The following is a 15,030-nucleotide window of genomic DNA, read 5'->3' on the forward strand; positions in this document are numbered from 1 at the left end:
CCCACACTGAAATTTATTATCTTTACAGAACGAGACAGAGTTTTCGTTCTTGGTACGTTATCGACAGTTCACTGAATATTTACAGCCAAGATAAACAGTAATTATAAGAAGAACCCTGATACTATCAACGTAGTTATATCTAAGAATAGAAATAAACACAAGACCGACGATGTTCTAGATAATATAATATCTATCACCTACAGGGTCACGTTTTCTTTGACCAGACTATGGCATATGAAGCTGACAAAAAAATCTAAGAAGATTATACTTTCAATATGTCCATGAGACAGCAGCCCTACTTCCAACAACATAATTGGAACATGCCTTTCATCCACGTATTCACCAAAGAAACATCCAGGGCTGCAATCCAGGAGCTCCAGGCGAGTTTCACCGCCAAGGAAATCACTTTCCTTGCGGCTTCATTACACCGCAGATGGTGACGTAAACAAATATTGGTGCAAGCAGATAAGTTTCCAACTTTCCGTATTGGAGTGTTGGTTGTTAGATGAGTGTGTCAGCCCCGCTTCGGCCCTCGAAATATGGTTAGCTTGCTACCGCTATGAGCCCTTTCGTATTCTGAAAATTGCTCTGAAAACGCACATTAGATCACTGAGCCGGACGGTGAAACACTACTTATGTCATCCCCACGACCACCCGATAGTGTCCGAGTCACCTTGACAGGGAGGAGTTTGCAAGTAAGTGTTATTAGGAAGAAGAGCCAACCTTTTCTTTCAAGAAAATTTCGCTGGAATAATGGAATTTACTTGTTTAATTCAACCGCACGAAGTCAGTCCTTACCGAAAATTTTGCAGCTCTTAAATATTTATGCAGATACTTCTAGCAGGAGCCTGAGGCAAATAGTGACGTATCTGTGGGTTTTGAAATGGACTTATGAGTGTAAGCAGATGTAGCCATTAAAGAATTTATGCAACTGCGTGGCTGCCGCAACTTTGTTGTTGAAAGTAATATGGTCGCCACTGCCCTCTGTCGTTAACAGGGGGTATATGACCAGAGACTGTTTTTGATGACCATAGCCGCCTCCAGTCTCTTCCAATGGCAGAAACAAATGGCTCCGAGCACTATGGGACTTAACATCGAGGTCATCAGTCCCCTGGAACTTAGAACTACTTAAATCTAACTAACCTAAGGACATCACACACATCCATGCCCGAGGCAGGATTCGAACCTGCGACCGTAGCGGTTGCGCGGTTCCAGACTGAAGCGCCTAGAACCGCTCGGCCACACCGGCCGGCGGCAGAAACAAGAGCAGGTCGTAGTTTAAATGGGGTCCCATTTGTGTGCCTTCGCCTAGCTAACAGCGTGCATAGTCCATCGCCGCATCAAGTAGAAGACAAGTTTTGGGTGTACTTAATTGAGTTATCTGGAAGACGGACCAGCGGTTAGACATTCTTACTAAAATCAACAACGGAAGGCCGAACACCTAAGCTGTCCACGTGTACCTCAGTTTGAGATGCTCCCAGTCTGGCAATGGCCCTCTTTCGAAGCGAAGTATGTAAATGACTCAGTGTTACTGGACTGCCTTCTTTGCACCCGTCGTCTTCTCTCGCTCTACAAGTGCGAACTACGGCCTTGTTCTCAAACCTGCAGCTGCCTGCTACGGCTGAACGCCGCCAGCGCGTTGAAAGATGCTGCTCTGCGTGTTGTCGTTTTGTGCAGCATTACTGTGCTCATAACATGCTCAAATAGCGTTCTGAATTTCAGCTTTTACTACTTTTCCTAGTTGGTGTGAATCAGTGTAGATGAAGTGACATTTTACATATATAGCTGTGGGAAATATTTCAAAGAGTATGATACGATGTCCGCTTCTGAAACAAAGTGGCTGACATAGTTTGAAAAAGATTTTATTTCGTCTGCTGATTGGTGCATTAAGTACTTTATTTCACTGTATTTCTCTTAAACTTAAATGATCAAAAGTTACCGTTGACTAACAAAGTACATGACATCAGAAGGTCCGAAAGCACATCATTATCCCGCTACAGCTTCTATGAATAGTAATAAAAGTGCTGATATCTCTTTTGTAGGCGTTCGTAGACGAAAAATCTCATATTACTTGCAGTGACTGAACTGTTATTGTTACCCTGTACATTTTATTTTGTAATAACAGTCAGATTACGTGAAGTAGTCCAGATAATAATCTATACCGGACGCACGGTGTCATTAACGCACAACTTAGCGGCTAAATAACAAAACTGCCACGATGCGAGTTGATTTCGCAATTATCCAGCTGGCTTAAGCGTCGTGTTACACTGATTGCCTACCTGCCAGGCGTCGTTCGCGTCTCCATAGCTCGAAGCGAAGGGCGAGAACCTTGAGTAAATTATCTGTGGTCAAGGACAAAGGGGCACAGACCACTCCGGAGGCGCCAAACGGAAAACGTACTACATCAGGCAGTTTCTGGTGAGAAACCTCAGACGCAAAAAAGAATACAAAGAACTCAGGTGTACACCACTGAGCGGGAAATTGGTAGAGACTTTTACAAATTCCACGGTAGAATCCTCAAGTTGTGCATACAACATGATTTTGCAGAACTAATCCTAAGCTCACGGTTAATTGTATACATCTTTTTCTCTGACGTAAGGCATAGTCCGAAGGATGTATGAAACAAGACAGTTATTTAACGGCCATGTCCTTGCCTTTCTTCTGGGTCGACGTACGCAGCGAGTTGTGAGGTTAACGTGAAGCTGTATGACAACGCAAGTTGGCTCTTGGAAATTGAAACCTTTAGGCAAAATATGTTGTTGTTGTGGTCTTCAGTCCTGAGACTGGTTTGATGCAGCTACTCTATCCTGTGCAAGCTTCTTCATCTCCCAGTACCTACTGCAACCTACATCCTTCTGAATCTGCTTAGTGTATTGATCTCTTGGTCTCCCTCTACGATTTTTACCCTCCACGCTGCCCTCCAATGCTAAATTTGTGATCCCTTGATGCCTCAAAACATGTCCTACCAACCGATCCCTTCTTCTAGTCAAGTTGTGCCACAAACTTCTCTTCTCCCCAATCCTATTCAATACCTCCTCATTAGTTACGTGATCTACCCACCTTATCTTCAGCATTCTTCTGTAGCACCACATTTCGAAAGCTTCTATTCTCTTCTTGTCCAAACTGGTTATCGTCCATGTTTCACTTCCATACATGGCTACACTCCATACAAATACTTTCAGAAACGACTTCCTGACAAATCTATACTCGATGTTAACAAATTTCTCTTCTTTAGAAACGAATTCCTTGCCATTGCCAGTCTACATTTTATATCCTCTCTATTTCGACCATCATCAGTTATTTTACTCCCTAAATAGCAAAACTCCTTTACTACTTTAAGTGTCTCATTTCCTAATCTAATCCCCTCAGCATCGCCCGATTTAATTTGACTACATTCCATTATCCTCGTTTTGCTTTTGTTGATGTTCATCTTATATCCTCCTTTCAAGACACTGTCCATTCCGTTCAACTGCTCTTCCAAGTCCTTTGCTGTCTCTGACAGAATTACAATGTCATCGGCGAACCTCAAAGTTTTTACTTCTTCTCCATGAATTTTAATACCTACTCCGAATTTTTCTTTTGGATTTGCAAAAATTACGTTGTATTAATTGCCAAAATACATTTTAAGAAAAAACGAAAACTTTTATTTTCATTCTCTTCCAAATTTTGCAGAGTAAGCACTATGGAATTCTCGGATATTCACAGACAGACTCCAGTCAGGTTGAAGAAGGGCCATGAGATTATCAGTGGAGAATATTTGAGAGAAGATCTCCGACTGTAGTATTTACCTCACATTCAAAGAGAAATTGACAAAACCTTGGTCGGAATCGACGGTAAACCAAATTACAAATTTTTGGAAAAAGAATTTCTTGACTCTAGAACAAACGATGACGTAAGATTTCAAACTTTCGTAATTATTTTTTACTGAGTACTCATGTTTGAAATACCTTCATTAGTTACAGTCGGAAACAATCTTTACATTAGCAAAACAGCCAAATTAAACGGAACAAAAACGTATTTTTCTCACAAAATTCGGTTAGGTTTTTCATATAAGACAACATGTTTTCCAGTGCGTGGAATAAAATCTAAATCACAGTGAAGCGTCAGAATATCAAGACATGATGAAAAAGAGCACGTCCAACCCCAAAAGGCAAAGAATTTACTTGTTGAATTTTCTTAAAACTTAGAATGTTTAAAGCTCAGAGTCATATATGCAAGTAATGTAGCAGTACATACGCCAGCGACGCGTCTCGGGTCTTGCATTCTAGCTTAGCTCAAGGATCATTTGACTTGATGACTCGTAGTTACTCGCGCGAATGACAACACACACTAAACTTCTACACTGTTCAAACTAGTTTTACATTTGGTAATAATTGTGAATGCAGAGAATACTGTTCTGTGGCACAGCTTGCTCTCGTTGTAACACTTCATATCCGTATAAATCGTCCGGAGGAAACTGATTGGTTCAAAATGGTTCAAATGGCTCTGAGCACTATGGGACTCAACTGCTGAGGTCATTAGTCCCCTAGAACTTAGAACTAGTTAAACCTAACTAACCTAAGGACATCACAAACATCCATGCCCGAGGCAGGATTCGAACCTGCGACCGTAGCGGTCTTGCGGTTCCAGACTGCAGCGCCTTTAACCGCACGGCCACTTCGGCCGGCCAAAACTGATTGAAACGGGGGTAGTTCCATTAAGCTTTTTCTGATAAACAGTTAAGATGTAGATTAAAATTCCAGAATATAACAAAAGTGGATGATCTACCCAGAGGTAATCTTTTTCTCTTAAATTTTAATAGAATATCAAGAAAAAACAGTGAAACACTACGTGTAACTCCACGTTAAACAATCCACTCACAAAATTTCTGAAGATTATGCTACTGATAGCGTATTATTTTTCTTGTAAGATATGGGTTTAGTAAAACTCAGCGGCAAAACTTAAGATATATTCTCATGTAGAGATAAGAAGAAATGAAATCCACAACAACATTGTCGTGGATTTTGACAATTACAGAGTTATTCTGTGTGATTATCGGAGCGCATTCCGACACCACCAACGATGTGTTGTGTTATGCGCAGGTCACATGCTAGACTAATCGTCCAATGTGACGTCATCCTGATTGAACACGAGACACCAGTCATTGTACAGTCATTGTCGCACTCTAAGCCGCACAAAAAGAAAGAAAAAAAATCACGTGTGATGCATATCGTCTCGCAGGCTGCTACAACGTACACACGTTGAGTTAGTAAATCATCAACGGTATCAAATAAACAACAAACTAAATCTGTCTCGTCAAGGAAGTGTTCAATAGAATTAAATTAAAGAAGAGTTTTGGTCAAATAATCTGTCCACTCCTGTCTATCTTGCAACTGTGAAATGTGCATTAAAGTGCCTGCTTGCTGACGGAGTAGAACATGCGCAACAACAATTACTCATGAAGTAAAATAAGTAACTGTCAGTGGCAAGTATTCAAAGATATCAGGCCACGCAGTACGATATAAAGATGTTCTCAATCCTCAGGTTGCTTTGAACGCCGCAGTGCTTTACTACGCGCGGTGCTTAGCAGGAAACAATTGATTGTATCTTAACTTTCAACTGACTTAGACATCCAGACATAAGGACACCTATTGTTTAAGTTAGACTCCAAACAACGGTGCAGCTTGGTATATTTATAATTACAAACAAACCGTTGTCGGAGGAGTACGAAGTGACATAGGACAGAAAAAGGTATGCTAGGACCGATTGAGGATTGTTCCTGGACCTTAAGGTTCCTAGACCTTAGGCTCTGCAGTTTGCCTGTTACCGACTCAGTCGCCGAGCATTCTTGAACGAAATACGTAGTGGCTGATCCGTCGTCGGCATGCTCCCCGTAGTGTAAATGTCGAGATAACTGCGTAATTATACTTTTCCGAACTTAACGTTGGTCATTTCTCCTTTCTAACTGTATGAAAAGCCCATACCTACACTTCCTTCCCACTGAGTTTTGATGCGTCATTCTAGATTTTAATATTTAATAAACAAAACCTGTGGATTATACGCTCAAAAGATTATTTACAACACATATGCAAAACATTATCCATTTAAAAATATTGCGCCTATTGTACGATGATAGCTTTGGTTGACATAAATTTGACGATGAAGCACCTACTCATATCGAAGGTAATATTTCAGGTGGTACCGATCTTTTGTTCAATACATTAAAAATTCTGACAATTTAGAAGACACATTGTCTGTTAATCTACGAACCTTCAGATCAGCAAATATAAAATCACATCAATGCCTGGAGTTGTCAGCCGTATAATCGCCCACGTAAAAGTTGAATGATAGCTGCAGGTGTCCTTTCATCTCAATCACTAATGTAACGACTGTTTTTAGTAATGTAATCGAGCACATTTGCCTAACATCGCCTTACAATCAGTATTCTGCAGACAAAGTTGGGGAGAATGGCAGTCTACTAGAGCACTGATTGAGCTGTTCGAGTAACAAAAAAGCCGTTAAAACAGTGTCGTAAAGATTTATAAAGTAGTGGAGTCGCAGTCGCAGGAAGAGCTTCACAAACGATAAAAGAGTACACTAAGGAGCATTCATTACACACTCTTCTTTTTCTGAAAGCACATAGCGTTTAGTCGAGCAAGACGGTTCAGAGGTAGACTGCTTTTTCAGCTGGTCATTAGTGTGAGATGGAATCATACCTGGGCTTACTGAAGTATCCTTTAGAGCCTCCGTTGGATCATTTGGAAAAAAATAACAGCAGAAACCGGATCTTAACGTATCGTTGTTTCTTACCGTTTTTGACCCACATTTTTAAGAGTGACTATTGTGTCGCGCCGCTCTATGCATTACATTCCTACATTAGTATTAAGTACTGTGTACGATTCTCGAAACTTGTCAGTCTCAGAGTAAAAGGGTAGGTCTTATCAGATATCTGACAATTATAGCATCGAATTAGCGACATGTTGGTGATACAATTTCAAATAACATTCCTTCCTACGAAAGAAATAGATGTGTACGGTGCTACATGTTGAACACTGCTTCTTGTAAAGATCCGTCAGCTTTCCGTAATAGGCAGGTGTGTTGGATGTGCAAGTACAGTACGACGGTGAGTAAAACATAAGCGAGAACTTTTAATGAATCTATAGATGTAGGTATGTCAGTTTTTGTTGTTGTGGATCTTACACGCTTTCGTTACACACACGATTTTCATTTAGGCAGACCCATTCAGATTAATAAAGGTTTTTCATAACAATTCTAGGGCAAGACGACGAAACACTCAGATTTATGGCGAGTCAAAGCTACAAAGCTACTTGCAGTTCTTCACAAAGCGGGTCTGTATCACAGGCTGAAGACATTCTGAAGACCTATGGGAAATCCATTATTTAGTTTGCCCCAAGCGAGCGACCGAACTTGTAAGCAAATAAATGAACCGTGAAGCTTTACATCAATGCGACGTCGAACCAATATACAGGATGGAAGTGATGTTAGCATCAGCAATATGAGAACATGGCAGACTCGACACTGTAACATGGTGGGAATAATGATGCTTGGCAAAGATATAGAAATCTTGCTCACGCTTAGAATTTCACTCGTAAAAGTATTGACATACTGTACGTCGTAGTCGGTTTTAACGTGGATTTATTATTTCACATGTACATGAATAGATTGTTAATGTATTAGCGACTGGAAAAACGTTAATTTTATTTATTTTTTATGCAACAACGGTTCGTACCCGTCATTTTTATGACCGTAATACAATAACAACGAGAAGTTTGTTTTAAGAGAATAAGCTGTTCTAAAAATTTGATTACGAATCGATGTTTATCAGCATTCACATTTTCATTATCATTAACGGCTACGTTTAATACTGGTTTGACCCAGAGAACAACGGTCAACTTGGAGCACAATGCGTCGACTTTTCTGTCAGATGTGACTTCCTCAGTTGATTCACGATGGCCATTCTTACTACGGATGCCCAGTGTCCGAGAGTTCTGATGCGGGGTATAAGAGCGAAACAAATAAAATATAATTTATGGTTATTCCCTCCAGTTCTCCCATGACTAACACACTGGCTAATTGCCACTTTTTAGCACTGTGCGTGATGCATTGTATCCGCAGTTCAGACTGGGCATCAGTACGTATTGAAAATGCCCACGTGAAGTTTTGCCACACACTGATACCCCATCACACTTATTTCTGAATACAGCTTCATGTTCTAAACCTTGTACAAAACACTCTTCTTCTCATTTTACGTCACGAAGTTGATGCAGGGGTGAGAAGTCGGGACGGGGAGGCACTGACCGGTGCGGTACGTACTTGTTGAAGAGTCGGAAGAGCCGCTTGGGCGAGTGGTCCTCCCCGTTGCGTGGCGGAGCCATCTGTGTCGGTGGTGGTGGGCTGACGGATGGCCGTGCTTCCGCCGCTGTCCCTGTGCCTCTGCCTCTGCCGCTGCCACTGCGACTACGACTGCTACTGTGCGCGGACCGCCGCCACGCTGGACTTTATACTCGCACGAGCCGCGCACTCCGCGGGTGCAAAAAGCCTTAGCGATACGCCACACTCCACCCCTCAACGACCGAGTAAGGAAGTAGTGTGTTTGGTGAGAGTGAGGAGGGGCCTTATTATGAAAACAATTTCATCACGGCTGCTTGCATGATACCAGTTTGTCTGTTCGCCAAGGTACAGAGCAGTAAGCTGAGTCTTGAAAGTCTCTTCGGGTTTGCTGCCGGATCCTAAAATCAACTTGACTCGATATTTCGGCGATCCAACTGGTCGCCATCTTCAGGAAAATGCTGCTTCTGCTGATGAGTCCCGCTCAGAATTGACGCCAGGTTGCAAATCGACGTCCTATATAGGCCACCGTTCAGTACACGGGGCATGCGCCGCCCATCACGCTTTCTGCCTTTCGAGACAGGGAGGTGGCGCCGCCCTTAGGAATTTTAACATTAAGAGTGTGTTCCGTCCACCTTCCAAGATTAGGGCTCTGTGAAAGATGATTTGGGGCTTAGGAAACCCGGTGTGTACAAAATTCCGTGTCAATGTGGGAAGGCTTACATTGGCCGTTCGATTCGCACAGTGCATGACAGTGTGGAACATCGCCGTCATACGAGGCTACAACAGCCGGAAAAATCGGCGGTAGCAGAACACTGCCTAAATGAGGGACACAGTACGAAATTTGATGAAACTGTGGTAGTTCCCAACATTTCCGGTTTTTGGAACAGTGTCTACAAAGAGACGATTGAAATTAGGTTGGCTGATAATTTAATCAACAGAGACAATGGGTTTCCTCTTAGCAAGACGTGGAATCCTGTATTATCTCGCATCAAAACTGAACGTTCTTCGGTGCGATATATCGTTGCCAGCAGTGTTTCACTAAGGGCGGCGCCACCTCCCTGTCTTGGAAGGCAGAAACCGTGATGGGCGGCGCTTGCGCCGCGTACTGAACGGTAGCCTATATAGGACGTCGATTTGCAACCTGGCGTCAATTCTCAGAGGGACTCATCAGGAGAAGCAGCATTTTCCTGAAGATGGCGGGCCAGTTGGATCGCCGAAATATCGAGTCAAGTTGATTTTAGGATCCGGCAGCAAACCCGAAGAGACTTTCAAGACTTATTACGCCGGGAAAGCCTACGTAATCACAGTAAGCTGAGTCGTACAGAACCAAAACGTTCGCCAAAATCCACTGATCGTCTAGTTATCGCTGTTTGTGTGTCCTCGATCGTATTAAGGCATTACGGCAATCTGGAGAAAACCCACCGACGATCTAGAACTAGATGCTACGGAAAGAACGCAGTAAGTACTAAGTTTCGGAAGGTATCCTTGCACATCTTGTGACAATGACCTGTCTACGTCTTTATCACTTAGAGCAGCGGTTCTTAAACTTTTTTGCTCAAGAGCCAATATTGATGTTTTGGCCTGTGGAATGCCACCTCGTGCCACTCAAGTACTGATCTTATGATTTACCAGCAACCTCCATAAATTAGAGTGTTATGAGCCCCCAATGGACTAGCCATTGTAAGTGCGCGATACGTTGGCCACCAACCCCCAAGTACGGAGAGTTAAAAGCCTGCGCTATTTGGAGTACTTCGTGTCGATTGCTCCTGTTTCAGAATGCTGCCACCCTCAGCGAGCCCAAAACCGTGACAGCGTAATTACCTGACGAAATGTTGTTGGATTGTCAGTGAGAGCGGATGATTAATTGATTAATAACAATAATTGTACTTAGCTTTAAATGGATAATGCAGTACGAGACACAACCACAAATGTTTACTAAATATTTTAACGTCATTTTTCTTCTACTCACTGCGATGTATTAGAACAGCCTTAGTTTATTTAATGGTCCTTGCTACAAATAAGTACCACATTGAAGCAACAGCGCATGCGCTAATGCACATTCACGAATCCGCGTGACTTCCGTGTCAAAATTTATACCACAGCAGCTGATCGGTAAGGATTGCGCATGCCTTTAGGTTGCCAATACTGGAAAGCAAACAATGAAATATTCCCCCTCTTACATCCTCTGGCCCAGCAATTGCCGCGCTACTTACCCCTTTGCTCCTAAGGTAAGAAGCCAACTTCACTTAGCTGACTGCCCAATTCACGAACGTCAGTAAAATTAAGCACATGTTAAAATATTACTGTCCATATTTTTATTTGTTACTGAGCAGGAAGACTAAACATTGTGAAGCTATCAACGTGAGTTAACTTCTTTTAAATGCAGATTTTAGTTGCTAGATGCATATTATTGTAAAATAAGGCCTCAGTTTGACGACCGGTGGCTTAAAGGCTTTGAACACGAACTTTGACATCATATAAATGGCTAACTCAATTAACGTAGACAAAATATGCGCGTTACACAGCGTCCTCTCGTATCTTTACTAATTACAGCCGAGATGCCAGAAACAAAGTAAAATATCGAGACTAGAAGACTTTAATTCCTCAGACAACACTGTCACAACCCTAGTTTCTCTTCTTAACACTCTGTGGTTACTCAAAACACGAAGACTTAACATAACGGCTTCCATAGTTTGTAGTTATTGTTAAAATAAGACGAGATTTCATAAATGATAGTAAATATACTGCAAACGCGTCACATTACATCTAAAAAGGTCTTTCGAGTTCTTACACTGAATAGGCAGGAACCCACACCTTTCGTTCCTGACACTACATACTGACGTCTGTATCATGATTTAAAAAGACCAAACCCAAAAAGAAAAATAATCAAACTGAGCACACCGTTATCCAGGAAAGCACAATTACAGTCTCATGCTTCAGTTTTATTTCACCAATACGTCTGAATTTCAATAACAGCACATCATTCCTATTGATCAGTTCTTCTTAACAAGCGTATCAAGCCTTTAGTCCAGACAGCGTCTATGGCTGCAGATCAAGGATTCCCAGTAACTGTTCACCGAAGACACTATATTATAATGGTGCTGTTTATTCGCCGTCTAGTACGGTGACAGACCATGCATTAACGTCATCTTCCAGATATCTTCTCACGTACAGCCTAGAGCGGTAATAAAGTGAATACATTATGTGTTAATATCCTCTGTTAGAAACATAATAAGACTACAGTGTTGATCCCCATCTTCTCACCAGTGTGACATCTCTGCTTTCCACATGCATTCCAGCACAGTCGTGGACAGTTGCAGTCCTCACAATTCTCTTTGACCACAGTTGATAGAAATATTGAATTTCGAAACAGCAAACAGTACCACATACAGAAGAACTTGATACACTTTTCCTGAGTCAAAACGGTAGCATCAGAACATTGTCCCTAGAAGCTATGCAGTATGTTTGTGCCTTTTCTACTAAAACCCATGGTTAATCCTGGTGGAGGGATTTTCTACATGGAACGATTCCACTATAATATGCTGCAAGAGCCCCCGGGGAATTAGCTTCCGCAGGTGCATAGCGGAATCTATCCCTCTCTATATCACCATCATCAGACTATAGAGTAAAAGATATTTTACCGAATTTTGAGATTTAATAAATTTCCCGTTCTTCTTTCGGCAGGAAGTGCATCTGGGTACCGCGAGAGTGGCAGAAGATCCCTCAGTTGTAAGACGTTGGCGTTGTAATATGGAGCCTTGAGGTAAGGAACTTCATACCGTATCTAAAAGGGTCGTGTATGTCCGTACACTGAATAGCTCTTGTGTATTTGCTGGGAGAGTCCCACACTTCTAGTTCCACGATTTTTATTGTCTGCGTAACACCAGGTGAATGCTTTTGTTGAAAATTGTAACGGCCAACGTATTTATCCTTCTTGTCCATCCGAGCTAGCACCCCGTCTCTACAGAATTAGATGTGTTAGGATTTTATAAATTCTTACGATTTCCTTTGAAGTCTTTCTTGCAGAACTGTCATTTTCATTTACAAATATGGCCAGAAAGCTAAAACAGCAAGCTGTCGACGTTTCCCTTGTCACTATCTAAGATAATTCCATGACTTCATTGCAGTAAGACCGTGTTGATTTTATAATTGACTAAACTACTCGTTCATGGAGCGAAAAATACTTTCGGCTGTAGCACAGCTGCCTCAGATCTTTTAGAAGAATATTTTCTGGGGAGCGACGAAGGTCTATAAAACATTTGAACATCCAATTTACAGTGGGGTGAAAAACTATGCAGCAAAGATAGACTAATTTATTCCAAAATAGTTGAACAGCAGAGAATTGCTAAGATGGTTGGTTGTGTTGGGGAACGAGACCAGACAGCGAGGTCATCGGTCTCATCGGATGAGGGAAGGACAGGGAAGGAAGTCGGCCGTGCCCTTTGAAAGGAACCATCCCGGCATTTGCCTGGAGCGATTTAGGGAAATCACGGAAAACCTAAATCAGGATGGCCGGACGCGGGATTGAACCGTCGTCCTCCCGAATGCGAGTCCAGTGTCTAACCACTGCGCCACCTCGCTCGGTAATTGCTAAGAAAATAAAGGAATATTTAGTAGGCTGCATCTAAGGTATCTCTCAGGTATTCGAATAAAGCCAACCATCGCAGTGTAGTTTCAATGTGGAAATAGAAATGGCCACGCCCAACAGTGCGTCACGCGTGCACTTGGCTGCGCTGGACACGTTTCCTTTACTCTGCCGACTGGCAGTAAAAACCGTGACGTTCGAGCGGCTGGCGACACGCGCAGTTCAGCTGAAATTTTGTAGCTTCTGCGTCTTACAGCGTGGAAGAGACCTCACAGTTGGGAATACAGATGAAAAACTTCATGTGAAACCTGTAGTTGTTTGAATCTGACTCACATTCGTGGGACAAGGCTTTGATCTTTGATAGCAGCACAGCTTTTTCTTTGGTATGAAAATGGCGAAGGGGTCCACTCATTCTCGTGATGATAACAGAGAAAATTCTTGAAGGCAAAGCAGCGGCTCTGGTTTCGAAAAATGGTACCAGCTGACGGGAGGATGATGTGTTGGCGACAAGCCCTCGTTCAGCTATACCACTGAGCAGAAAGAGGCGAAGCGTTCGGCCATCAGCACGTAATTCCATCTGTCTCAATGCGAGTTAGTATCGTAAGTTTACAATTTTTAATTGCACATTTGAGTAAAAGCACCTGAGGGAAGTTAAACCACATACGGGTTTTGAAACTTGCGCCGTTGATACACGGAAAGGACTGACAATCGGAAACCTCAGGGTTTCACTGGTCTGTTGGAGATAAATTTCTCCTTGTGCAGGACACAGTTAATTTGTTATGATTCTACACGTTATGTGTTATCTTAAGTGCCTTTTTATTATAATAATTCTGCCTCATACAATGGTATCAGTAATTTAGCAGTGAGGGTATCGTAATTACTTTATACAGCTTGTAATAGTTTCTGGTGCTGTCGTCTTACTTGCAGTTGTACTAGACCTACTATAAAAACGTACTTTTCCAGTACCGTTTTTTAACTTCTTCACATGAATTGTCTTATTAGCCACATTTCACATACAGCCGGATACGAACCTGTTCCAGATTTATCCATAAATTACGTTATTGAGGCTTTTGGCATCCAAGTTTGTTCTGCCTGTTATGTCTCAATCATATTTCATAAGGTCGACCAATCAGTTCTTTTCTTGTCAAGGCGAATGCAACACAGAATTTCCTTCGTCCGTCTCTCATCATTTTGTCTATGTGTCTATTTGCTAATCAGCCACTAGCACGTTCTCAAATTCCATCTTTTCTCTTTCTCTTTGTTGTTTGTGTCCCTTCTTCTTCTGCCGGCCATGCATCTTTTCATTTCTCGCTGGGAATCCCTGAATTTTTTAACTGTTTCGCTACCGTATATTAGTACCGTCTCTGTGCACTGATTGCAGACTTGCAGTTTAAGGGGCACTGGGAATGCATTTCAGAAATCTTTTGATTTCGCAAATGAACTCTAAGCTATTTCTATCCTGTTTGTTTACTTTTCCCATCCGCTTTTTGTTTTCAGTTGTCCTAAGTTCAAATGGCTCCGAGCACTATGGGACTTAACTTCTGAGGTCGTCAGTCCCCTAGAACTTAGAACTACTTAAACCTAACTAACCTAAGGACATCACACACATCCATTCCCGCGGCAGGATTCGAACCTGCGACCGTAGCGGTCGCGCGGCTCCAGACTGTAGCGCCTAGAACCGCTTGGCCACTCCGGCCGGCCAGTTGTCCTAAGTATATAGAGTCCGAAACTGTATGTTTCATCATTTATATTTACTATATTCATGTGGGCACAGTAATTGTTCATTGTTTGGGTCTTCCTGTAATTAACCTTCAGGCGTACTGCCTTATTTGTTCTGTTCAGTTCTTCCATAAGTTGACGAAGTTCTTCTGAATTAGAAAAAAACAAAACAGTGCCATCTGCAAATCGAAGATGGTTGAGGTAAGACCCGTCTACGCACATTACTTCTTCATTTCAGATGATAATCTGTGACCTCTTACAATGCTGCGGGAAATGTAATTACCTTGTTTCACTCCTATCACAATTTGTGAGCCGGCCGCAGTGGCCGAGCGGTTCTAGGCGCTTCAGTCTGTAACGGCGCGAATCCTGCCTCGGACATGGATGTGTGTGATGTC

General features: G+C 42.3%; 1 protein-coding gene across 2 annotated transcripts in view; it reads right to left on the bottom strand.

Moving 5' to 3' along the window:
- The window catches only part of LOC126254922 (protein unc-13 homolog 4B), a 273,157-nt gene that overhangs the window by 199,287 nt on the left and 58,840 nt on the right, over window positions 1-15,030 (bottom strand). The window contains exon 1 of one of the 2 annotated variants that reach the window (XM_049955352.1): window positions 8,314-8,390. The exons of the other annotated variant lie outside the window; for it this stretch is intronic. Within the exon in view, the coding sequence (XP_049811309.1) occupies window positions 8,314-8,375 (62 nt within the window). The 5' untranslated portion in view covers window positions 8,376-8,390. Of the gene's footprint in view, window positions 1-8,313; window positions 8,391-15,030 lie in introns of those variants that run through there. 2 annotated transcript variants of the gene reach the window in all.

This window comes from Schistocerca nitens, chromosome 1 (assembly GCF_023898315.1).
Source record: "Schistocerca nitens isolate TAMUIC-IGC-003100 chromosome 1, iqSchNite1.1, whole genome shotgun sequence".
NCBI classification, from domain to species: Eukaryota; Metazoa; Arthropoda; class Insecta; order Orthoptera; family Acrididae; genus Schistocerca; species Schistocerca nitens.